Source organism: Chanos chanos, chromosome 4 (genome assembly GCF_902362185.1).
Source record: "Chanos chanos chromosome 4, fChaCha1.1, whole genome shotgun sequence".
In the NCBI taxonomy this organism is placed as follows: domain Eukaryota; kingdom Metazoa; phylum Chordata; class Actinopteri; order Gonorynchiformes; family Chanidae; genus Chanos; species Chanos chanos.
In genome coordinates, this window is record NC_044498.1 from 37,790,622 (window position 1) to 37,817,471 (window position 26,850).

General features: G+C 43.2%; 1 protein-coding gene across 1 annotated transcript; it reads right to left on the minus strand.

Annotated features, from left to right (window-relative positions):
* Positions 1-4,885: 4,885 nt before the first annotated feature.
* Positions 4,886-20,622, minus strand: foxn2a (forkhead box N2a). Its single transcript, XM_030772612.1, has 7 exons — positions 20,544-20,622; positions 10,179-10,741; positions 7,715-7,839; positions 7,402-7,451; positions 6,503-6,571; positions 5,260-5,396; positions 4,886-5,208 (listed from the first exon to the last, which is right to left on the minus strand). The coding sequence occupies exons 2-7, from the start codon at positions 10,725-10,727 to the stop codon at positions 4,969-4,971; spliced, it is 1,170 nt and encodes a 389-aa protein (XP_030628472.1). The 5' UTR covers positions 10,728-10,741; positions 20,544-20,622; the 3' UTR covers positions 4,886-4,968.
* Between the last annotated feature and the right edge of the window lie 6,228 nt (positions 20,623-26,850).

Genomic DNA, 26,850 nt, shown 5'->3' on the forward strand with positions numbered 1-26,850 from the left:
GTAAATGAGTGATTCTAAGTATGTTGAGAGCAGTTCCAGCCACACAGGTTTGGATCCTGACTTAATTAAGCATTTAATATCCCACCACACGTAGAGTCATGTATTAAAATGCCAGCCGAGTCACAGATTATTGTGTCTACCAAGACCAGGCAAAGAAATCATATTGACTTTGAGAGAGGGCTGATTGTTAGGGCAAGTCTGGCATCAGCATGAGTAACACTGACTGCTCAAACTTTCAATTGTACAATCAGACCAGCGACTAAGGTAAAGTTAACACGTGAATATGAGGTGACAACGAGTGGCTAAAACACATTCAGGTCCACAGTGATGTCCTTGCACTGGTTTGAGATTCAAGGCAACAGGAGTGTGTCTGAATCAGTCGACGGAAAATCTCTCTCAAATAAGAGCAGGCAGTTTAATCAAAAACAGGATGCTGAGCACAAGGACAGAGTATGGATGGATTACACTGCATGAAAACCTCTTAATACACTCAAAAAATGCACGTTTGCCATTAAAAATGGTTTACAGCACTCTGAAAGCACCACGAATTGGGAAAAATCTGTTCTCAACAACTTAACAATTACATGTGTGGGCACAGACCAAAGGAAACGATATAAACCATGTGCTATGGCTGTTTTAGTGAGAAGATATAAATCCCACTGAACACATGGGAAAATCCAGGGCAGCGCCTGAGAGTGTTTTCCATGTTCGTCAATGAAACACCACATGACAGAATTTCTCAAGGAAGAATGGTGCTGTATGCCTCCAACAGAGTTCCACACCCATGTAAAAATGTGTGTCAATGTGCTTCGAATCTGAACTTCTGGCTAATGCTAGTTAAATGCCTCATTAAGACACTTTGTGTTGGTGTTTCCCGTAATATGGGCTTGTAATCTACAGTGTCAACAACAACAACTTCAGATAAATGGAAATCATCCCAGTTTGGATCATTTTTACTCACAATATGAAACTCAAAGTATTTAACTAAATTAGTTCAACTGTATTGGTTCAATGTTCCCATTAATTCAACTGAAACAGCTTCAAGCATTCAGAGAGAAAAAATCTTACAGCATAAATCTAAAAATCTGAAATCAATACTTTTGTTGTAAGCCTTAATTCGTTTATAAAGAAGCTTCAATGTACGTCACTTGCTGATTGGCCCTTATCGGAGCCCGAAATAAAGGAATGCCTTGAGAGGGTGTTTTCATGCATTTTTATCTACTGACCAGCAGGCGGAGCTGCAGCTCAAGCTCAAAGAAGGAGGCTCGAGGAGCCCTCAAACAATAGCAATAATAATAATAATGCAACTTTTTAAAAAAATAAAAAATTGAGCTACAAAGACACAATGATGAATAATGGAGTCTGTGCATCTTTCAGTTTCTTGACAAATCATATGCCCAAAATCCACAGGTAGCGAGGGGTAAAATGACATCTGTCAAATTTCATGCGTGGTGACGTACTCTGTTATGAGTATTTGTGTCATTGTTATGGCCAATTAATTACTCATTCTGAGAGAATCTCAAGAAGATGAAGCTGAGATTTCTTTAAATTTTGAGCTTTACCTGACATGCACGTCAGACCAAGACAAGACAAAACCACAGAGCTTCCCCCAATATACTAGAAAACGCAACAAAAGTAAAACAATAACATATTTTATTCAGTAATACCATATACAATGCAATTGCATATCTTTGGCGAAAATAAACTTTATAAACATTTTATTAACAGAGGTTAGCATACAAAAAATCAAAAGGTGTGTCTGTCTAACAGACATGGTCAACGACGGACAACAAACTCATACTGGACTGGCAGTTTCAAATAGCAAAAGAAAAAAAAAAAAAGAGAAAAAAAGAAGAGAGAAAGAAAGAAAAACAATAGACAGGGTTCAAAAAGCAATGTAGAAAAAAAAAAAAAGACAGAACCTAAAATCAACAAAACTGACTGAATCACTATAAGGGATCAATGGCACCTGAAGGGTATTGGATTTATGCTTCCGGAAAACGCACCCTGAAAAGTCTGCCCGCCTCTTCTGACACCTCATCTTCAGAGTTACATCACGCTTTTCTCTGAACTCCATCACACATGCCACAAAGCATATGTCTAAGTCATGTTACTTTTTTAATTTAATATCTAAAATCACTATACGGGGCAGTATGGTTTGTTCCATAAGCACGTTTGAGGCAGGGGCCACAGTGAATGAATCGGAATCTGAATCTTTCTGACCTCCTCCCATTGTGTGCAGTTTTAGACATAAATACCTTTTGTATGGCCATGGGGAACAGAGACTGGCAGTTTACTTAACAAATAACACACAAACAAACAAAAAACAGCTTTATAAATTACTCGTTCAAATACACAGAGGCATATTTCTGACTTAAGGTAATATGAAATTATTTTACCTTCAGGAACATAAGCTGCAGACCTCTTGGTACAACATTGATAAAAATGTTACAGTACCAGCATGTTAAATCAGTAGCCTATCCATATTACTTCACAGGAAAGAGAGTGAGGAAAGAAAAAAAAACAAAACAAAAAAAAACAACAACAATCTTGGCAGTAATGGTTAATTTCAAATTACCCGCTCCAAAAAACTGCACATCAGGCAAAAAAAAAAAAAAAATTATAATAAAAATAAACAGTGATACTGTTCTCCTGTCACAAAAATAAAGAGACAAAACAAAAAATTCAACCAAATACAACACACCAACATGAGTGCTCTTAAACATCCTACTGACAGGACTCCATTCTTATAATTTACCTTTAAATACTGTGAGAAACATTGTCATCATGAGCTTCGATAGGAAATCTTCTTAGTGGCAGTGCTAAATAAACGATTTGGCACTGATCATGCATTTGGAGTTAATTGCCTTCACAGCACAACAATTAATTTTCATCTTATGTTTTTATATCATCGTCATCATCTTTACAAGTGACGCTCGTGTTCGTTTGTCACTACAACGTGTTGTGGATCGTAAAACGAGAAGTGTAGAATACAGACCTGTTGACCTCTTCCGGAAAGTTCTTGGCCTAGGTTAATTCTTCCTCACAGGAGTCATTTTTCTTGTACTCCCCAAGACAGTGCTACACGCAGTCGCAGTTTTTTGTTTTTAAAAAGAGACATCTTGCAGTTCGAATGCACACTCTCTTACTTATCCTACCTTCCTTTGCTTCTCCTACTCGCACCGCAAAAGCATTTAGACACTTTTGCAAACCCCAAGCTGATAGCCTGCCATTTCTAGTCAACCGAGTGTGGAACCTTCCCTCTTGGCCCGAGACGCCGTGAAAGGCGGGGGGAGAAAAAAAACATCTGATAAGCTCCACAAATAGGACATTATGATTATAAGCTGCCTTTCTCTGATGTGGTTTACCAAGGCAAATGGCACGGAGCCCAAGGGTCCGTACGACGCTCGTCTTCGTCGGCCCGGCTTTGGAATGTACAGGTTTGTGTCGGTACGGGCGTCTCTCAGCTTCGACGCTGAGCTGTCCTGGTGTGTTTGACACAGATTCCTCCTGCCGGCTCCTGAATGTCTCAAACCTGAAGACTCAATAACTTCTGACATAGGGCAATGTCCTACTCTTGCAGTTCTCCCAACCCACCCCACCCCCTCCTTGAATAATGCTGAAACACATGTTAAATGAGCAAACATGCAGGCGTGTATGTACACAAACACACCCACACACGTTTCACAAAGCTACCCGACGGCTGCCGTTTTTTGCATAGGTTGTGAACCAAAACAAACAAACTAAAAAACAAACAAACAAAAAGGTTTGCTTCGAAACATCAGGCTCCACACATAAAAACACTGAAGAGAGTCAGAGTAGCAATAACGAGTGTAATCAGAGAGAGATGGATTGGAGGAAGTGGTGTCTGATGGAGGTGCAGATGTCAGAAATTCTTTTTTTTTTTTTTTTTTCTCCTTCCACGGCAGGGCATTTCTGAGGGGAAATTCCTGTATCAACCCCTTTGGTATCCTTCTTAGCTGTACTAGTTTACTGTGCTCTTGCAATGATCCTCCTTTTTCTGCTTCAAGTTAAGACATAAATAAGATTTTCCGTTCTCAATTCCAGACACGCGAACAGACGTCTCAGCATTGTCAGACCCCGCTGAAGTGAAACTCAGCGAAGGATCCAAAAGATGCCGAAACCTCAATCGATCACTTCACTTGAAAAGAAAAAAAAAACAAAAAAAAAAACGTTCAGTGCAGACTGTGGTATATATATAAAAACGAGATGAGCCGTGAGAGAAAAAAAATGATGACGTGGAAAGATTCTCTGATCATTATTGCATTTCTTTGTATGGTAACTCTAGACTTGAGCATGTCGACTAAAACAGTTGCAAAAAAAAAAAAAACAAACCAAAACTGTGATTTTCTTATTTTTGTCCTTCTTCTTCATTAGATTGAAAGTAGAAAAGCGGACGATGTTGACAGTGGGAGAGGTTAGGGGTTTTTTTTTTTGTATGTTAAAGGACATGCATTCATTCTCTGTATAAACACCACAGGTTCACTTGGAAGAGGACACTGATTTGAAGAGGAAGCATGCAACAGGGTAAGTCACAAAGGTTCACCCCCCGCCCCGCCCCGCCCCGTCCCCTGGCCCTCTCCCACCCCCCTCCCCTTCCCCCTGTCCCGTTCTTTAGAGAGACAAAATCCTCCATTCCCAGCACACTGTAAATATAATCCACTGAAGTAGACTGCTCATTGGTGTTGAGTACTGAAACCTCTCTCAGCCCTCACACAAAAGTCTCAATATGGCTTTGTTCTCCTACGTGAATGGTTTCTATTGCCATAGGTTGAGTTGGGGAGGGATATCGTCTCATACAAAATTAAAAAAGAAAAAAAAAAAAAGTGGGAAGAGGAGGGGGGGGGGGGTTGGTAAAGACAAAGTTCACCGATAGGAAAATCGAGGAGGCACACACTGAAACACAGTGGAAGGGGGAAGAGTCGACAGATGCAAGAGGAAAGACGCTCATTTCCGGGGCTGTTTTTTGCTCTTGGCAGTGTGCTTGGACACTTCCAGACAGGAACGAATGCCGGCCAAGTGCAGGAGAGAGCCGGCCGCCTCTTTCAGCTCCTCGTCCAGCTCGGGCTTGGTCTCCCGCCGTGCCCTCTTGCCCACGGGGCATTTTACGTTGGACGGGCGTCTGAAAGGGGGCGGCCTGAGACCCCTGTCCTCTCCTAGGTCTGAGTCCTCATCGCTGTGGAAACCCTCGCTGCCGGCACGGTGGGTCTGGTTGGACGTGCAGCCTCCTTCATCGACGGAAGAGAACGAAGACGAGGAGGAGCGAGAGGAGCAGCGTTGGAAGGACGCGCTGCTGTAGTTGTGGTCCTGCTTTGGATCGCTGCTCACCAAGACAGAGTCGGGCCTGGACAGGTCCATTGGACTTTCAGAACCACCTGGGCGGAGGAGACAGAACACAAGAGAGCACAGGTTACCCAAAATTACACATGTTCTTCCTGAAAACGTTATTCTAGTTGTAGAGGAAATGTCAAATTACTGTTGGCACTGCAGGTTCATAGAACATGTTCTGCAGTGGGAGATTTCTGCTAAGATAAGACAACTTTTAGCAGCAGAGCTACATGGAAGAATCACAAATGTTTAGTCTGTCGCCAGGCATTTACACAGGGGATATTTCATAATTTACAAGGCCATTACTGTGACTCAGCCGTCAAGCTGAGAGAAAATGTACTATTGACTAAAAACCAAAAAACTGCACACAAAAGTGATTCGGGGTAATAACATCAAACATTCTTAGAGATTTTCCTCAACATTGTAGCCTGAATCACTTTCAGAGATACTATTAAAAGATAATTTTATTTTAGGTCCTTATAGCTTCAGTCACGTTTTCCATCAGTACAGATGTTCTGCTCCATAACTGGAACATTGTAAAAGAATGATGAACAGAGGGTTGCTTGGGTTATCGTGAAGACAGCAAAGACTGTGCACTCAATCCAATTTGCCCTCATTAAAGGCTGTTAGGATAGCGTGTTGTGCTAAAGGAAAGATTAAGATTCATTATCGTTGAAAAAAATCTACAGTGTAATGTTTAATGAGAAAGCTCTAAAAGTGAGGAGGAACGGCAATGCTTGACTAATTAAGCAGATAGTGTTTTTTTTTTCAGACTGGATTAGGTACCGATCAGTGTCACTGTTTTTACGGTTCTTCAGCCTGCTGTAGCAGACAAGAAAACGTACAGAGCTGCAAACCGCATCTGTATTTGATTCACTGATGATACTGTGCAATCACTTTAAGATTAGAATAACTATGAGTTACGAAGGTGAAAGCGGTGTAATGGAATTAATGTCTGGTCAATACAGAAGAACCTCTTGCTTTCACCTTCAGCTGAAAGGGAAGACCAATCAGTGTTGTAAGCTGAGTCGACTTGTTCAGGAGATACGGAGGAGGCATGGACGGGGCTGGAACAAAGCTGACCACCGAACAAAAAAATAAATCAATCAATCAAATCAAAGAATTGGGAGAAAGTGCGGAGGGTTTCTCTTACATGGGTCATCACTGTGCCCAGGGGCGGAGTTTAAGAGCATCATGGCAGTGGCAGCGTCAATGTCAGACTCTGGAAGAAGAGAGAACACGCCTACGGTTAGAGCTCTGACGTGTGTTCGTGTGTGTGTGTGGCTGGAGTTTCTCTGCTCCCTTGCCACACTACAAGGGACCTGAATAATTCATCTCCAACCAGACAGAGTCGAGAGTGAGCACCGCTGTCTCGGTAGTCAAGGTTACAGAGCAAGAGCGACAGACACAGAGAAAGAGAGGTATGGGGGGGGTAGAGAGAGAGAGAGAGATGGAAGGAGGGAGCATGAAAAGAATGGAACTGTACTGAAACTGCACTGAAGCAGTCCATATAATTTACTCTTCATTAAATTATATAAATCATACTAGGATAAGCAGTGATTATGGGAGGCCTAGCATTACTGAAAGATTTATGGTCTCTCCAACTTGCCATACCGCTCCAGACTATGAACTCACAAATGTGAATCATACAATGCTTCATCAGCGCAGGATACTTTGTAATCAAACATTTACGTGTTGTATTTAAAACTCCAGGCCTCTGTCTTAGAATTTGGTGAGTTAAAGTTGAAGCAAAGATTTGAAACAATGTCCTTATACTATAAACCTAAATGATCATTACAACAGTTCATTAAAAGTCCAGAGTATGTGGTTCGATAAAGAGCATGATGACTGTTAGACAATGAGTGAAACAACTGGCTTTTCCGACAAACAAGCCAAACCAGTCCATTTCATTTCTCTGACACAGAAAAGATCTGTATCGACATGTTCTGTATATTCACCATGATTCCTGCACTGTTCAAATATTCACATCCCAGACAGAGGAGGATGACGAACCAACCGAAGAAAGACAGAACAAAAGGAGAAGGAACTCACCTTTCAGGGAGCAGCTGTGCAGGAAGAGATGTGGAGGGGGAGAGAAGGCACTGCCAGGGGAGACAGAGACAGAGACACAGACAGAGAGAGTGAGAGAGGTGAATAAAAATACAGACAGAAAAAACTACCATATTAACAAACAGCCATAGTTGTGCAGACAGAGGCTGTGACGCCTCTTCAAGTTTCCACTATGATGACAAAAGCATGAGCACGCGTCCAATGTCATGTTGCGTGTGGCGAGTGTGTTATTGTGTCACCATGTGTGTGCGCGCGTGTGCGTGTGTGTTATTCTGTCAGGGTGTGAGAGTCCTACCTGGGTGGGGAAGCGGGAGGTGTGCAAAAGGCATAAGCAGTGGGGAAGTGCTGTTTCTTCAAAGCCTGGACAAGGTTTGGCCGGTATTCTGGGTCGACACACCACAGAGACCCCTTCCCATTCACCTGAAATACGGACAATACAAATGTCAGAGCCCATGAAACTTCCGTGTGACGATACAATACAGACACAACATTCAGTTAGGGCAAAAATAAAACGTCAGACGCACAATAAAGACTAAACGTTCTGTCGGGCACAACACAACTTCACAAGCATTCACACACGCGCGCAAAGCCTGCAAAAGACAAAACCTACACACACCACACAAAAACAGAACCTTGCATTTTATTCTCTCACAAACTTCAAAAAGACTTAAATTCACATAGACTATCTGGCTAAAAAAAAATAATTATAATAATCTAGTGATATTATTCTCAAAGTAACCAATTCTCAAGGCCATCATTTTGTTTATAATAATGCTGCCATTGAGTTTTTAATAATGTTCAATATTATGTTATCTATTGAATTACTGTGTGCTGGGCATATTCACTATATCACATATGCAAGTGCTGAAAATGAAAGCTGCGTTGAGTGCCATTTGCACAGAACAAGGCAATTATGGTAAATTCTCTGTAGATACTTCATGCCGCTCCAGTGCTTTCACAGCACAGCCATGATAGAACGAGTTGGTTAACATTTGTGGCGTGTCTAAAGGCTCTACATCTCTGAGTGTTTCCTTTTCGTTTTGTTCAAAAAAAAAAAAAAAAAACAACCAAAAAACATGCAAACAGCGTTTTCCAGCCTCCTTTTTTGCCAAATGATTCATAATGCGGTCATCTGAGCATGAGATTAACAATCTGGCCACTGCAGGGATTTTTACGAGCTTCATCCCTGCCTGTCCTTAACCGGCATCAGACACTGCTTTTCACTTTATTACAGGATATCAACCACGTGTTCTCACATGACATGCTAATGTCTAAAAAGGCTTGTTAAAACAAACAAACAAATAAAAACACAGACACAAAGATTAGAGGTTGTCCTGACAAAGGGCTATACACAGCGAGCGTAGGTGTAGCTCTACTGCTGACATGATGGACTTTACTTTGCCAAAGATGGATGTTTATGTAGTGATCACGAGGGGTGTGGTGATAGAACAAATGGGTGCATACTGCCTTAATGAGGAAAGACTCATTTAACTGTCATCTGGGTTTTGTCAGTATAGATGTGTGTGTGTGTGTGTGTGTCTTCTCTTCTCATTGATCAGTCAGTACTCAGTTTCAGCCTAGTCTAAGATGAGTGCGTGTATGTGTGTGTGTGAGAGAGAAGGAAAGAGAGTGAGAGAGAGAGAGAGAGAGAGAGAGGGAGAGGGAGAGAGAGAGAGGCAGGAGGAATATAACCTTGACTCAGATTACCAGCCAGCTCATAAACAGGAAGGAGGAAACGTTGCCTTGGCAACCAAAACCAGGCAGTGTCATTTGAAACCTGCGCTGGTGTGTGCTGCTCTGCGCTGGTGGTGTGTGCCCGCGTGTACGTGTGTGTGTGTGTGTGTGTGTGTGTGCGCCGACAGACGGATGGGCTCACACTGAGCCACTGAGGAGTGCTACGCTGGGACCTGCGCTAGCTGCTGACCCCTCCTGGAGCGGGAAAAGATCAACTCACAGCCAGGGTGCAACGACGGTTCTCTACACTGACGTCAAACTTCCTAAGTGTTGGCCTCCATTTAACCAACTCTGTCACAGTATGCATCAGACTCACTTTATACGGAACTGGGACCCTTAAGACGCCCCCTCCCCTGAGAAACTGGCTAAAAGATTCAGCATTGATAACCCTGTCCTTATACCAAGATGACACACCCCTCTACGCAAAGGTTCAGTTGATGGCGTAGCCCTCCTTCACCTCGTTCCTATCTCCTTTGGTTTCTTTCGCTCTGCACCCTGGTGCTCCAGTTACTGAGTGCTGGCCAGAGATAAAGTGCTATCTCCGTGCGGGTTTTGCTCTTCCTCTAAAGGGTGGGGCTGTGACCTTGACTGAATTCCACTCTTATCACTGAAGACTTGAGAGGCCAAGTAGAGCAACACAACCATAAGGTATACTTAATAAGTCGGCAGAATCTGCCCCTCTGTCGTGTGGACATAGCAAGGTCAACAAGACCTCTATGACCTCAACAAGATCAGCTCAGCTCAACGACAGACACCCAACAGGACAGTATCAAAAGACTGATGCTTGCTATGATCTTTATAGTTTGACTTGTCTGACACATATGCTGTTGTTCGGCATGCCAAAAAAAAAATGTCCTGTATTCCGGTAGGAAAATTAGAGATCGGGGATGTTATGACTGAGGCTTGGTAATAAGTCAATTCGCATCAATTTTCAGAGCATTACACAAAAGCAAACAAAAAGATGAGGATCTTATGGAAACAAACTCCCAGTGGCAACGCTGACAGTCTGAAATGCATTCACCTACCTTTCCAAGACTCTTATCCACCTTGCGGAAGCATTTGTTGAGGGACAGGTTGTGTCGCACTGAGTTCTTCCAGCCAGTGGGGGCGCTAGAGAAGTAAGGGAAGTGCTCGAGAATCCATCCGTATATGTCTTTGACGGGGAGCGACTTACTGGGCGACTGTTCGATAGCCATGTAGATGAGCAGAGAGAACGAGAAAGGAGGCTTGGACTTCATCGAGTCTCTCTCTCCTCCGCGACTTAGAGAGGAGGAAGGGGCCAAAGGAGCCCTGGTGTCACCCTCGATGTCAAACAGAGGACTGCCACTGGACTGAGCTTCTGGACCTCCAAGAGTGAAGTTCTGAAGGAGGTTCTCGTGGAGCCAGTTGAGGTTGGTCAGTTCTTCGTCCTCGGCGCTGCTGACCTGGTCCACGCTGGTGGCCAGCGGACTGGACGCGCTCTCGGCCTCAGGGAGCGTTCCAGCCCCGCACGCACCCCTCAGGCCAGCACGCTCCTCGCACACACCCGGGGACTCGGCTTTCTTATCCGGCGACATCCCGATGATTGGACCCATTAAACCAGGGAGGTCTGGAGAAAAGGAACAAAAAGGAAAGATGGAAGAGAAAGAGAGAAAAAAACATATAGAGAGAGAGAGAGAGAGCGAGCGAGAGAGAGACAAAGAACAACAGATGAGACATTGAGGTTTAAACATCGATAAAGACCACCAGGCACTGAGCTAATCTATTGACTGTAATTTGCATGTGATAGAACACAACAGAGGTAACGCCGTGGCACTTGTAGAGTGGAGCAGAAAATAGACTAAATTGATGCCACATATTGAGATAATTTGCGCCAACAAGCTGCGAATGAAAGCTTTTTTTTTCTTTTTTTCTTTTTTTTATCTCCCCACAGTGTTCTCAAGGCACATCCTCAATGTCATCCCCTACCCTTATCCACTGACTTCTCTGCATTTCTTCTCTCTCTCAGTCTATAAGGAGGCTCTCCCATGGACTCTCTTCGCTGAAGCTGAGGGTCTTTAAAGAGGTCTGCTTGAGTGGTCAGGACGACTCTAGACCCACTCTCATCAACGCCCACCTCGTTTTAGACCAGATGCAGCTGCTTGTTAGCCACCAATGAGCATGAAAGCATCCGGGCAGCCGTAGGGTTACACGGGAGAGGGGTGCTCCAGGCTCAGAGAGAGATATCCAGGACCTCCTCTCCACTCTTACCAACCAGAGTGAGGGAGAGAGTGACAGGGGAAAAAGAGAGGGAGAGAAAGAGAAAGACAGAGGTGACAGGGTTGCTTAGGCAACGTCCAACGCAGGAGGGGATGTGCAAAACAGCGTTTATGACGGTTTATCTGCATCTGCAGGTTGCAAACTGCATTCTGTTCGAATACTAGGGGAGAACAGCGAGGGTAAATCAAGCAGAACATAAGCAGGTAAACAATAGATCTGAACTATTTTGTAGAGACCACATGGATTCAAAACTTCCTGTGGTGATGGTCTGGTCAGGAATGAGAAATTTAGATTACCAAGCAGTTTAATACATAGTCGAAGTCTGCGCACGCTAACACGTTTGCAGTGAGGTTCAAACCCAGGAAGAGGTATTAAGAGTGAAAGCAGGTCAACGGCGCTAAAAGAGAATCAGCAAATCCCTCCCGTCTACTCACACCAAGCTTATGCTATGCCCCATGTCACCATGACAACCATGCTGTCACTTCAATTAGAGAAGGGGGGGGGGGTGGGGGCAAGCTCAGACAGAGGAGGGGATCTCTGTCCAACTCAGCCACCCATCCTCCACTGGCAGGGGCACTGCACGGGCACCAGACATCCCAGTCTGGACTGGGAGGACTGGGACTGGGCAGGTCAGGGGGGATGGGGGGCAGATGGTTTTAAACCAGTGGTTTTATATGAAAAATTGGGTCAGGCTCAGGACAGAGAGGGGGCAGGGGATAGCAAGAAGGGGAAAATGAGAGTGAGAAAGAGATAGATAAAACAAAAATCAGACGTTCCAAAAGGGAAGGATGCTCTGGACTAGGCGCATGTCGCTGGGAAGACAAAACCAATGAGGAAATTTGGAAGCATCCAGGCATTTGGTTTGATCATGAAGTCTCAGACAGAAAAAAGGTGGGAGAGCTTGCGTGCCCAAGTAGAGCCAAGGTAAAGACACAGCCCTGAGGGGTGGCCTAGAGCCTCCCAAATCTGTCAAGACACAATAGGGAGAGCGTTAAGGAGTCAGCCCCCACCCCAAAAAAGAGTCCTTTCACTCTTATGTCAACACACACAGGATAGATAGAGAGAAACAGAGAGAGAAAGAGAGGGAGAGAGAGAGAGAGTAAAAGAGGGGAGAGCACGAGAAATGGACAAAGGGAAAGAGAGAGAGAGGGAGGGAAAGGAGATAGAGGAGCCATGGAAACAGTAAATTAATAAATAAGTCATATTCGGCCTATGATGAATCACAACTCGGGAGGAAACTAGAGTGATCAGACATGTCAGGCAGCAAGAGGACTGCCTGAGTATGTTAAAGTAAAACTCGTCAGAGAGAGCCAAACACAAATAAAAATGTCTTTTTACTCAAGGAGAGGTGGTGGGTGAGTGTCAGTAGGGGAACATTAGCAAGACAGCTATCTCCCATCTCTTCAGCAATCCACCTCTTAACTCCACATAAATACACAAATAGCCTCCACTTTACAGCTTCTGATCTCTACCTCTCCTCCGCCCGCAATTTACATCAGCATAATGGTCGTGCACGACTGGCAGGGTTTCACCTTTAGAAAGCATATGGAAGACTGAGCATGTATGTGCCCTGTTTCACAAGCAGGCCGCTAGAAACAACAGAATGGCTTCAGGTAAAGCTGCATTTCCACTAGAGTGAACAAATGTATGGAAACAGATGGGCGTTTGTAGGGTGTGTAAATGGCTTTAGCTCATTTGGACCACACAGAAAGCATACATGAGAGATGCGATTTGCCTCTTATTAACCTATTAACACTTATACAACACTGTGTGGCCTTTTGACCGGCGAGGAATTCATTACCTTCCATTAGTAACAGTAACACTAATCTTAGCTTACTAATGGAGCCCTAATAACTCCTATGTGTTCCATGACAGGAGTCTAGAGGAAATCCTGTGTGGATTAAAAAAAAAAAAAGGAAAAAAAACACACACACTTCCCCCTCATGAACGGGCAAAGAGAGAGGACACCCAAAGCAACCGCCAGTCTGTCTAGCGTGGGGAAAACGCCGTTACATGATTAGCTCTGGTCAATTATCATCGCTGTTATGATTATCGTAATTATCATCACTCTCCTCAAAAGGCATGAAAGCGGAAACTGGCGAGGGGTTGCAGTGGTTAATGGGGCACTTGTGAACAAGGGACATAGGAGGAGAGACAGAGAGGGGGAGAGAGAGAGAGAGAGAGAGATAATGAGAGAAAGAAAGCTAGCGCACACAACAGAGCAGCAGCCAGAACCAGAATACTCGATGGCTCATCTGCAAGTTAAAAAGGCCTCTCCACTCCACGATGGGGCCCTTTCAAATGCATGTCCAAACACAGAAGCTGTGGGGACAGGTGCCAGGAATGTTTCCCTTTCAAACTGGTTTCATCTTTTAATAGCTTCGTCTAAGACACTAAAGCCAGGTGTAAAAGCCCGGTGGCTTTGCAGCCACAGAAAACAGAGCCGGTCACTCGATTAGAGCTATGCTAAAGAATGTGTCAATTACCTGAATAGAAGTAGAGACAAGGAAATTGCACAGACTGAGAACGTGTGACGATCAAACTGGTCTTAAGACATAAAATATGTTATCGGCGCGTGGAACCTGAGCTGAGTGGAGCTCTGAGCTGGTCCCCTAAAGGAGAGAGGAGCTAATGTGGAGAGATCAATAGAGTCTCAAAGTGCTGAGGCTAGCATTCCCACATGCACTTTACCCCCATCAAATGCTGCACAACACAAAACGTACAAGGGCAGGGCTACAGAGCAAGAGACAGCCAGAGAGAAAAGTCAACACAGGGAAAGATGAATGGAGGGAGACACACACACACACGCACACACCAGGGAAGAAGAGAAAGAAAGTAAGTGAAAAAGAGAAAGAAAAGATAAAACTGTTTATTTCAGGCTTTTGGTGAAAGATGTGAATAAATAGCTGTGATATGTTTTCGATTAATTCAGTCTGATTGTGTTCTTCCTGGGGAGAAACTTTAAAAGAACTGAAACTCTCAGTTCATAAGTAATGGGAGACAATTTAGAGGGTTAGGGATCCAGAATGACTGTAGATTCAGTATCCTGCTGAAGACCATCATCATTACCTTGACCAATACACTTCATCCCAATATACCCTCTGGTCTGTTGCAACACCGCTGTCTGCTTCACCTCTTCACCTCCCTGCTTATTCTCAATGACCTTTACAGATTAAATAAAGAGCAGAAACACGGTCAACTTGAACAAACAGGCCAGGTTCCACACCCTTATGTTAAACACACACGGGTTTGTCACAAACTCCAGCACAAACACTTGTGAATGACAGAGTGTCAGTCAGTCTCTGCCTTCTCTACAGGACTAATGTTCAGGAACTGGCAACCCTGACACAACACTGACATCAAGCTGGCTAACCCAGAGAGAGAGAGAGAGAGAGAAAGAACTGAAGAATTTCTAAAAATAAATCCAGTACACACTTTTGGAACGAGCCTATTCCTAAACTCTTAAACCCCTTAACAAGCAAACAGGGCGGTGGGATTTTGAAGTGTGGTCTTGTATTTGTTTTAAGAGGTCAGGCTCTGTGTTGTTTCAGCTTCTGTAAAGCTTACAGTCTTGTGGGAGACTTTGAGGAAAGAATCTTTTGATGCTGCCATCAAGAAAAGAGCCACCCCCCCCCCCCCCCCCCCACACACACACACACACACACACTGAGCGTGTCACGCCTCCGTCTCAATATAGCATCAAGCTCAAGGCCACAGATTCCAGGGTGACGAGATTCCAGGGTGACGATGTCGAGGAATTCCTTAGTGAGAAAGCAGAGTAGCAGAGTTCAGCTGACTGCCTGTAGTTTGGAGATGAGCCCTAATGAAACGTCCATTTGGTCACGGAGACTGAGCCGTCTGAAGACCACAGTCAGAACAAGTCTGAAACTGATCTAACATTCTGACAAGATGATCGCAAACCATCCTGACAAAATACTAGGACACTAATTACAAGCATGTGTTAATTCTCATTATCTGCCTCATTCACAAATGCCCAAGAGAAGGTGGAGTTCAAATGTCCTCTTTCACCAAGGAGATGCTGAATAGTGGGGTTGCTTTCAGGTCTCGGTGCTCCCATAGAGCTTCTTTTTTCTTCTTGCCCCAATGGGTGTCTCTTAATGACGAAGTGTTCCAAAGCAAGAGAAACAAGAGGAAACATTCTGGGCGGTTGGGGGGGGGGGGTCTCTCCCATAAAAGCTAAACTCCCACGGAAACTAATGAAGCTTGTTGATAGCCAAAAGGTACAGCTTCCTGCCAAAGTTTCTGGGGCCTACTTCCCTCAAAACAAACCAGTGGAAGAAAAAGTGGAAGTCTGGACAGTTGTTTTTTGTGTGTGAGTGTAAGTGTAAGCTACTTCATACTTTGACCTCCTGAAACCTGATGAACTGTACATATTTTCAGCTCTGAACAAAGCCCTGTTTGCAGCCCGAGCGGTTTCACAAATTCTGTTGTGAAAACACCATTCACCCATAAGTTCCAGGCAAGTTTGCCTGACTGTGTTGCCATGACAAACAACAGTCGACCATAACGCGCTGAACGAATGGGGAAGTAGCAAAACCCATACAGTGGTGCGAAGAAACATGGCCTACAGGGCAAAGAGAACAAACATCTCACTTCCCTAAATGTACCAAAACACCTGGCACTCAGACTGCGACAGTGACCCTGCCGTGACCTTTTTGATCTTTAACAGATGTGTCCAAGACTACCAAGTGTCATATTGAACTCTGATTCCACTCTCACTTGACCTCATTGATACAGAGGGCAAGGAGAGGCTCAGTGACATGCAGTCCTGCTACAAAGTCAGGAAGTCAAGTACAGCAAACAAAAGAAGGGTTTTTTTGTCCAGTTTTAAAGAAGGTCTTAGGGCAGACGTGGAGAGTGAAAGTGGATCTTGTACTGAAGTCATTTCAATGACAGAGATTTAAAACCCTTGACTTTAACTATGTTCTGTATGCAAATTTAAATCTGACGGAGCACATACCAACTGGTGGGTAGGCAATCTCATTCAATCCTGATGAGCTTGAATCGTCTCATGAGAGATATACCCCACCCTTTTGCCTCCTTGTCTGATCTCCGTCACCCAAATGAGACTGTGGCTTGCAGCGTTGTCGCACTGCCATCTCAATTAAACAAACCCCATTTATTCAGCAAGGAGTGACCTACACAAAGAGCCATTGTTGCTTCTGACACAGGACGCAGACTAGATCCTCACTCACTCCCAATCATGGCAACGGTCACATTAGCATTGCTTTCAAACAGGGAGGGGAGGAGGGGGAGACAAACGGCAATGGCGGGAGTCTTAAATCCTCCCCGTAGACCGACAAACGGAGGTGGGGTGGGGGGGGGGGGCAGTATAGAGGGAGGGAGAGTGAGAGAGAGAGATAGAGAGAGAGAGAGACAGAGAAAGAGAATGAAGGAGAGAGAGCGGAGAGCTTCTCAATGCCCAGGGACTGCCTCCAATTCAGAGATGTACAAACACACTATGGGGGTCACCTCTCAGGCGCCACAACAGAAAGTGATCCGTTCGCTCTGTGGAAACAAGCGGGCAGGAATGCGCTGAGGGCATCACCGTCCCACAGTTTCAAACCAACAAAACACACAAATAGCATCAAACACAAAAGAACACATTTAAGTCAGAAAAAAAAAACAAAAAAAAAAGGGGTGCGTTTCTGTTTCTTCTTCTTTTTGTGATAATGGGTGGAGGCAACAGTCCTCCTGCAAGAGGAAAGCATTTGTGCATTTGCAACCCAAATTCAGAGCAGCCACCTAGATTGGATTACCACACACTGATGTCAACGTAACCAAGACAACTGAAGGGCTGTGGGCTCGTGGGGATGTCCCTCCTTATGGCTGCTCGCTCTGGGCGAAAAACAGAATGGTTCTGAGGGGAGGGGGGGGGCGGAGTCTAGCTGATGAAAAATGTGCGCAGCTGCAGTCATTAAAAACAGTCACCTACCAACAAAGACGAGATTATATCAGCAGACACAAACTAAGTGCTTGATGGAAACGAAACAGGGACGGGTGATCTGGACAGGCCAAAGCGACCACAGTAATCTGACGTGGGACACATCATCTATAGAGGCTTAAGCATCGATGTAACGTAAGCCATATAGTCATCTTAAATCCCCTCAGAGAACAAAATGAGAAGTTCACATACACTGAGCACCACGTATCTGTGCAATCCCCTGCTCACCTTACTCGAAATTTGTCTCTGTTAGAGGATTTCTCAATGCCAAACAGGATCTATCTGAATCATATTTAAAAAGCAGAAATACAACTGAAAAAAAGAAAAAGAAACAAAGTCATACAGTCTTCTCTCATTTTAGCAAAAAACCCCAGCAAGCAAGTAGGTCAGAGACAGAGACGAAATGAAATATTCAATAACCTCTGAACGCACCAATAGAATAGGTTTCAAACATGGAAGAAGAACAGGTCACACGGCACCTTAACAAAAACGAAATGAAACAGAACACGTCTGTTCTACTGATTCCTGAAGACAAACAATCCAGAGGTCACCACTGTCCATTTCAGTAAAATGTGAGGAGGGTCTGAGCCTCCTTTTTTTTTTTTTCCCTAGAGGCCAGTTTCACGTTGAATGGTATCTCCAAGACAGGAAAACCCCTTCCACCATCCTTCCATCCATCCATCCTGCAGCCAGTGAATATCCTGATACTCTGGGTGTTTCCATGTCTTTCAGGCTAATTGAGTTTAACACAGTGCGGAGACCAGTATCTCAGAAAACACTACAAATGACGGATAAGAGAGGGAGTGAAGATGACAAGAAAGAAGCACTTAAGTGTATAGTCCTTCAAACCACACACACGCTAGTCAAACAGTAGACTCATCTCTACCACTCGAGCAAGAGCTGCAAGCATCAGTGCTATACTGTTTAGTGACACACAAAATCCTCCCACAATGCACAGGCTTTCAGATGTAGGCTATTTACCTGCAGGTCCTTTTCTTGGTCTCTGTTGATGATGTGGAATAAATTAAAAGAGGAAGCTTAAATAAAAAAAGAAAGAGAGAAAGCCATTACTATAGGCACGTTAACCTGTATATGTAATCTACAAGTCTACTACATGTCCCAGAGCTGTGTACTGCATTTCATACCAACACAATCCCATGAGAAGCTTCCTGTTTGCATGACTTGCCATTGTGAAACGAAGAACACACGTTACACACACCCACCCCCCCCCCCCCCCCCCCCCCCCCCCCACCCAACAGAAGTTGAAAAATTTCCCCCTAGACGTCACTGTTAGCAATGTGTACTCTCAGAAAATACCTACCAGACAGTTTAAAGGGACAACATAAGTCCACCTCACAGGCCCAGTTACTTACATAAACAAACACACACAATGCCCCGGGCCTGAATACGTGAAGGCAAAATAATGACAAGTTGTTTTACTTCTTTTATCTATCTGCCTCTTTTGTTTGCTGTTTATCTGTGGCACCATTGTCAGCAAACAACATCTGCTAAAAGAAAAGGATGAGTGTATCTCCGCCCCCGTCACACAAACGCAAAACGGCACAACGACAGCAACAGCACTTTAAAACCCATTTATATTGATGGGATTTCTCCTTCAAATGAGCAGTTACTTGTATTTGGGAAAACTGCTTTAGAAACACACACTTCAATCATCCTAATCATGTGTTTAATGAAGCAAACTTAACACCAATAAATCAACCATCACCATGCTCCTTGCTTAAGACTTCTCCCTCAGAAGTTCGTTTTAAATGACACAGCTAAACTTAAAAATATTGTAGGCGAATTGAAGGCTATGGTTATGGTTAATTCTAAGTGTATATCTTGATAGACTGTATTGTGTCAAAGGTCAAGCTTTTCCTAAATCCAGGGGTGGTGACACACGTGCCCCAAATAGGGGTCTAAAAATATCCAAATACAACACTTTCATGAGTTACAGGCCAGTTCTTTCAGAGGTACAGAGAAAGTAATACTCAAAATGTCACACTAATCCTTGCAAAGTAGATCTTTGATAACAGAGATGGAAGTTCAAAAAGCCTTAATGAATCGCTGCACATGCAAATAAATGGAAAGCAATACAATTTGATTAAGCACCTTAAACTGAAACCACTGGAAAGCCTTTTTATCCTAAGAATTCTATGATACAGGGGCTTGTGAACCACTTCTGGCGAAAGCAGCATCTCACTCCTTCGCCAGCAATGAAATAAGCTTACTGTATGTGGCCTACAACATCAATTTGAGTAATTATGTGAAACTTAAAGGAAGTAATGTTAATTGGAGGTCAGAGTTCATTCGTCCGAAATTCAGTTCTACCGCTGAAACTGATTTTCTATTGGGCAATTACTCATCCTACGCAATCTCAACTCAAGCAAACCATGTTTGCTAAAAAGTTGCCCTACATTTGCTCAATCGCTACGTAACAAAAGATGTCACATTGCTCTTATGCCACACGGGGAAGAGACTGAAGGACACTATCTACGAGTCTGAAACTAAAATCCAACACAAAATAATTTCACACGGAAATTGTGCCACAAACGAAACAGAACAGGTTCAACTGCGAACAGAGGAATTTTCGAACCGAAAGCGTATCGAACGACATTTCAGAAGAAGTCGAGTTTAGAGTTATAACCGTGTTCACGAGCAAGAACTATTTTAGAATACAGCTCCCTGAAGCCGCACTAAACTGTATTTTCACGGACTTAGGTTACTTCGAAAGTGAATATGTAACATAAATTGAACATCATAAGTGATAAATTCCAACCACACGTCTCATTTCCCCTTGTGCACAATTTCCCTTACATGAAGCCTATCAGAAGCTCTGTGTTAGTGCTTCAGACCACAAAAGAAGTTTGTTCATGTAGACTGCTTGGCTAGCTATCCGGGCCACATGGACGGCGCCAAAAGAATGCCCCTTTCAATTTTTTGTTATCAAATTCGAACGTCGCAGAAAGATTCCGCTTCCATCAAACAAAAGCAATCGAAAACAAAAAACATGCCAGTGGTGTAGCGCTGCAGGAAATAGCTGCGCTTCATGCCCGTCCGGGTTTCCAAAGCTGTTTATAGGACTAGGTGATACTTGACTGTTCACTTCTAACAGTAAAGTAATCAAACAACAGCTAACTAACCAAGATAATTGAAAGAACAAAACGGTAATTCACATGCTACTCACACTCATGCACACCGTGTCCGTTTAGCAATGTAGCAGAGATTCTGCGTACGGTATGTTCACATGTAGTTGTCTGCCTCAAACTGACTCAGTAGTCAGCAGCTGCTTCCTCCATCCGTGCAGCGCGCAGATCACGCCGCACGGCAACGCTACCAAACCCTTTTCCGTTGCTATGGCAACAGACCCACTTCAGCCAATCATACCCCCTCCCCTTCGACATCCCCTGGCAACTGCCGCAGCGCAGTAGAAGCACTGGTAGGTTTCTGGGCGCACGCCATTCCGGCTCGGTCATATGTTTTTTTCCGATTTAATATCTGAGGTGGTGCTCTGTTTCGTGTGGAACCATAGACGCATGGCTTTCTGGTTAACTTTATTATTTCGATCATTTGTGTCAAAAATCACAAACGTCCTTTTCCTACCGGTTTAACGTTGAAGAGTTTACGAAATGTGCTTTAGTTACTTACAATTTACGGGACTCTAATCCATTTTTTTTACTACTTAATGGTGTGTTTGTGACGTTTTGTATATGTATCTTTAATGTTACATGTATGTTTAAATTAACTGTAATTAATTGTTCATGTATGTAAATTGTTAAAGAGATGCTATGGGTAAATCACTTGCTTTGGAAGTCCTTCAGATCGGCATCCTTTCCCTGGAAACAACAACTCTGCTCCATTTTAGTCCCAAATCCCATCTGTGTTTATCAGCCCCAAAATATGGCTTGACCCTTTGGAAGTCTAGTTTGAGCCAGACACTGCTACAAAGTTGTTTTTCAGATTTGTAAACACCAAAGGAGAAGAATGCAGGAGTTAGGGGAAGGGGCCAGACTTGAATGGATCTGAACATATGTTCTATGATAACCAACTCTTGCCCACCCTCCTCCTCAATATTGCATGTGATGGCTGCATCTGTGAAGTTACACCAAAGTGCAACACTCACACGAGGGTGTGATTTATCAGCAGCTCAAGAACTCTCAGTAGCTCTGTGCAGAGTTCATACTCAACATCGTATCTCAGTGGAGGCTGTTTGTGAGAAAACATTTCCTGTTATCCTTTGCCGTGTGCTGTGTGAAATAAAATGAATGAGCATCCCTTTCAAAGTTATAATTATTGTAGCTGAACCCTCACTCATGCGAGCTTTATGGTAAAGGATTTCGTCTGTTGAGGCCTTGTGATTATTGTAACTGTCTTGTCTGTTTACACACCGGTGACAACACAGGTCCTTTTGTAGTTGCTCAACTAGACTAACAGGATTTCTTCAGAACACTGAGCGTTGTGCAGTAACTTTTTGCTAATCACAGAATTCAATTCAGAGACAACAACACGGTTTTTCCTTGTTATCCCTTTAACTTTGTAGGGATTAGTCTTTTTCTTGCTAAACATATTCATATTCATATTCATGATGTACTTTGCTTTTTTGAAGAAGAAGAAGAAGAAGAAGAATAGTCATGAATAAAGCCTTTTTAAACATGCCAGCATGTTAAGATGTAGCAAGGAATATTTTTCAGTCTCTTTTGAGCAGAATGTCATTTTTATTTTGGGTTCCTGATCTGGCGCATCAGCTAACAATGGTGCTCAGAGAACTTAACATTCCAACCATTCCTCATTTTATCTCTAATCATGTCAGTGAAAGAATGCACCTGTCTGAGAGAGAGAGAGAGAGAGAGAGAGCTTGTGTGTACATGCGCACATCACATGGGAACCTGAATGCAAACAAGAATACTACAAATAGGTATACTACATCAGGAAGCATTTGAACAAAAGTATTCAAAAGTTCAAGTCAAAGTATCATGTATCAAATCTTTTTAACCAATTGCTTCCACTAATTTTTGCTCAGTGTTTCATAAGGAGAAAAAAACGCTCTATATTTAGTTACCAGACATTCACTTCCCCTGTCTTGTGTTTGCATGTGGACGTGTTTTATGATTTATCACCAGTGTCAGGGAATCCTTGAGTTCATTGCATTCATTCACTTATGTCATGTTCACTCGCGTTACTGTGGCATCATTGCCTTGGTCTCTGAGCTATTCATAGGCCCAACAGGCAAAGTATAAGGTGCCCCATTTTCAACCTGCATCGTTCCCCGGAGTGATGAAGTTGCAGTGCCAGCAGATGAGAGAACAGGACGAGATACAGCAGTCACCGAGGCAACCTAGCTGATTGAGGATGCCGTCAAAAGACAGAACCATTTGTCTCAGTGTGCCTACCCCCTGTGCTAATGTGATTTAGGACCATGAGAGATAGAGTGAAGGAGACTGGGCCCCTAGCGACCACCAATGACAATCTCCACACCCCTGTTTTAAAGGGAATGGTGTGGACCCGCTAATGGATGGCCAGCCAGTGAGAGAGGGGTTGAGCATGATTGTGTCTGCGGATATGTGGGCAATAAAGCAGAGACAGAGTGTCTCTACATGTACTGAGCACACAAATGGACAAATCAGAGCCTTGATTTGAATTTAAATGGGAAAAAAAGTGATGTGGTAATGTATGTGACAGCGAGGAGATAAAGAGACAGATAGATAGATAAAGAAGGAGGGAGAGAGAGAGGGAGAGAGCTTGATAATGTCTGACGTGTTGAACTGGGAAGGTGGGAAGAGGAACAGAAGGATGGAGAGAAGGGGCGATCGCAGGAGTTAATGGTGAAAGGGAGTCTATTACGATAGAGTGAACAGAGAGGCGTAGATGGATGGATGAGAGGGGTCTTTTAGGATGTGGTTTAAGGAAAGGAGAGGAGTGTTGCGGTGGGTGTGGCTAGGCAGTGGTGGTTCTCTGGTCAGGTGCCGTGTTGGTTTAATGGGCCATAAATCTGAGCAGGCTGGTGGTGCTGACACTGCCCCACTGAGGGGCTCTCATGCAGAAAATGAATCAGGCCGTTTTAACACAGCACAAAAGCCCAGGCTCACCGCCGCCCTTCTTGCTGGCCAGCCGATAAGAGCTGCCACACGCACACAGAACACTCCATTCCATCCAGCGTTAAGCTCATAAAACACACCATTAATGACCAGTACTGTTTGTTCACAAGGTACTCTTCTCTCTCGCTTGCTTCCTCTGCACACACACACACACACACACACACACACACAGACACATACACACAGACACACACAGAGACAAATGTTTTAGTTAACTGTTAGCTACAAGCTTTGACTCCTGCTTCTGGCTGTGATAGAATGATTGGATTAAACTCTTTAATGTACTGCTGTCTGTAAGCCTATCCCTGCGGACTGAAACATCACATTATGATGTATCACATTTGAAAAACACACTATGCAGCACGAAGAAAGTAGGTTAGCTTATTAATAACTTAAAACACTGTTTCAATCTCTATGTATCTTTTTATCGCCAGGCATATATCTTATATCATAGCAACTCGATGCTTTCAAATATTTTCGTCTTTCTTGATGCTTTCAACTTAAATTTGCCACAGCTTTGCTTCTTTTTGTGACTGAAAACCCTAAAAGTTACTGAATAAGTTGCTTTTCATTTAAAAAAAAAAAAAAAGTTCCAAAGTTGTGAGACCCGCCCTGTGGCTGGATTCATCCGTTTAGGTGTATTTCCATAGATAAAGGCATCAGGGCTGTCAGACTGGATAAACAAGATCTATTTGCATACACCCAAGGGCAAGTGCTAAAGTGCACTCCCGTCAGCCACCTGGTTTTCTAAAAATGGACTGACAAAAGACACAATGCCTATGCTCTGGGTTATGATGACTACAGATTCGCATCTTATTGTGGAGATAAAACCTGTTAAATTAAAAAAAAAAAGGTCAGGTCACCTTTATATACAGTATGTATTCAAAAAATCTGTGGGACCATGATCATAATTCATCATTCAAAGTCTTGGTGTTGCCTTGGTATAATAAAAAAAAATCCCACATTGGTGAAGTATAGAGAGACATAAGAGTCATGTTCATTTTTAGATCGGTGCATCCTCATGGTTCTGTAAAAAAATCTCTGCTAGTCTGTTCCCGATGCTTGACTGGTCGCTATATTCTAAAAACAGGCAAACTGCTCCAGCCATACATAACATACACAAGGCATATTAAAGGCCTTTCACACAAACAAATCCCTGTCTGTGAAGGGTTTCAACAGGCTGACTGTTCCTCCAGATGTGAAAGTGACCATGGTTATCCCCAGGCGGCCCTGGCCCGGAGGGAGAATGTTATTAAACACTATTGTGGAGTGTGTTTGTTCACAGTAGCAGTGTATTTGACAGGCCTTTGTAAGTGTTGGAACCTTATGAATTGTGTCAACAGGACCTGCTTGTCTCTTATCTGTGTGTTGATAAAACCGTACTCCAGCATATAGGCAATAAAATGCTCACTGTACTCAAAAAAGGGAAGAGGCTTCACACACCACTACAGTAGATAGCTGTCAATTCCTTATTGATTCAGCCTATTTGCTCTCTTTGTACAGACAGTCAGTCATTACATTTATGAGGGGAGAGATATTCTACAGAAAGATTATGACCTGTGAATCACTTACAAGCATGAATTATAGTACTTTTAATTAGTAGTGCTTTATTCGCTGCCCAGATGGGAGTGTAAAAACAGATGCTCCAATAAAATCAAGTATATAGAGCACAACCTGTTGTTCTCAGCTCTAGCCTCTTTCCTGAGAGAGGTGAGTATGTTCATGAGTCATGGAATAGTCATACAGTTTTATCATGACTGTTCCATGGGTGGAGAGGAAAAGAAAGGGGAGGAGCCAAGAGAGGAGAGTGGATTTAAACCATATTTCCGCTCCTCTGAGAAGGGGAGAGAGATAAAGAGAGAGAGAGAGAGAGAGAGAGAGAGAGAGAGAAGGAGGTGTCAAACAATGAGCATATTTAGAGATTTTATGATGTGGTTGAACAGTAAGCAGTAAGGCTTGATAATCCTGATCAGAAAGCCCATTTATCCATACACCAACAAATATTAACCTGAAGAGAACGAGCACTTACAGGATGACGCCAAGACTGCAGGAGAGGGCCAAGTAGTAGTGAGAGAGAGAGAGAGATAGAAAAAGGGAGAGAGAGGAAGGACAATGGAACCAGGTCTCATAAAAGTTCATCTGAACACATTGTCTGACTTTGTATCCATCAAAAAAAACCCTCCCAGACCTTTTCAGATTTATATTTTCTTCTTAATAATTCAGTACAGGTGTGTTGGTCCCGCTACAGTTATTGCAGTCTGGTCTAGTTATATTTGCGAGACTCCAGTTCTCGACATCCGCCCTCAGAGTTTACTGCTTTCATATTTCTCCCCTCCACTCATACTTCACCAATATAACTGCCCACAAACAAGTGAAAAGAGCAGCTTTCAGTGTCCACATTGTTCAAAGTCTACAAAATCTCGGTGTCTGTATTTATTGTATGATATAAAGGTAATCTTTGGGTAGGTCATATTTATGACACACCATATCACTGGTTCTTTCGAAACGGATAACAATTCTGAGAGGTACAGAGCTTTGAAATTTGACCCCTTTTGTTTACAATTCTTCTGGCTTGAGTTACAGTTTGAAGGAAAAGCCATGCAGTTACCTGCCTTCGTTGCAGTTTGGTCCATATAGTTGGATGACATCACTGCTTTTTGTTGCATAACTCAGGCGATTATATCAAATTCCAGTAATATTAAATATTGAACATGCTCAGCCTGGATAATGCACTGCTGAGTCTGTGAGGATTTTTATGTAAGCATGAAGAAAGTTTGAGTTTAGTGGTGGAGGTGAAAACACTCATTTCTTGCTGAACTTTTAGAAAGAATTCCTACCTTACAAAAGGCATGACAAACTACCCAGTAAAACAATACAATGTTTGTAGGCGCAATTAAATTAGCCATTGATCCTGGACTGTTCTATTACCCCAGTAAAAGTTGTTTTTCAACAGTAATGACTGCCCCATGCAGACAAATGGACACTTTTGGAAGTCAGTTAACTGAACAGCAAATGCATTTGAATAGAGTGATTTATAGGAGGTAGATATTTGTGCAGTGTACACAAAGCCAGTGGTACACAGAGAAAGATGTATTTTAAAGGTCATCAGCTGCCCCATGTCATCATATTATATTACTGTTACATGTACATAGAGGAATATTGTAAATATAAATAAATAATTAAATAGAGAGAAATCATAGCATAGTCACTTTTTGACTTAATCTCAAATGGTTTTCTCATACAGTCAGTATCTTAGCATTTGAGTGTACGTTTCTCAATGAAGTATGAAATATTGTTTTCTGAGCACGTCATTGTTTTTAAAACTCTTTAAAGGAGTTCAGTTGGAGAGAAATGCTGGGATTGATGGTAAACTGTTGTGTAAATTGCAGCTCTTGGTGT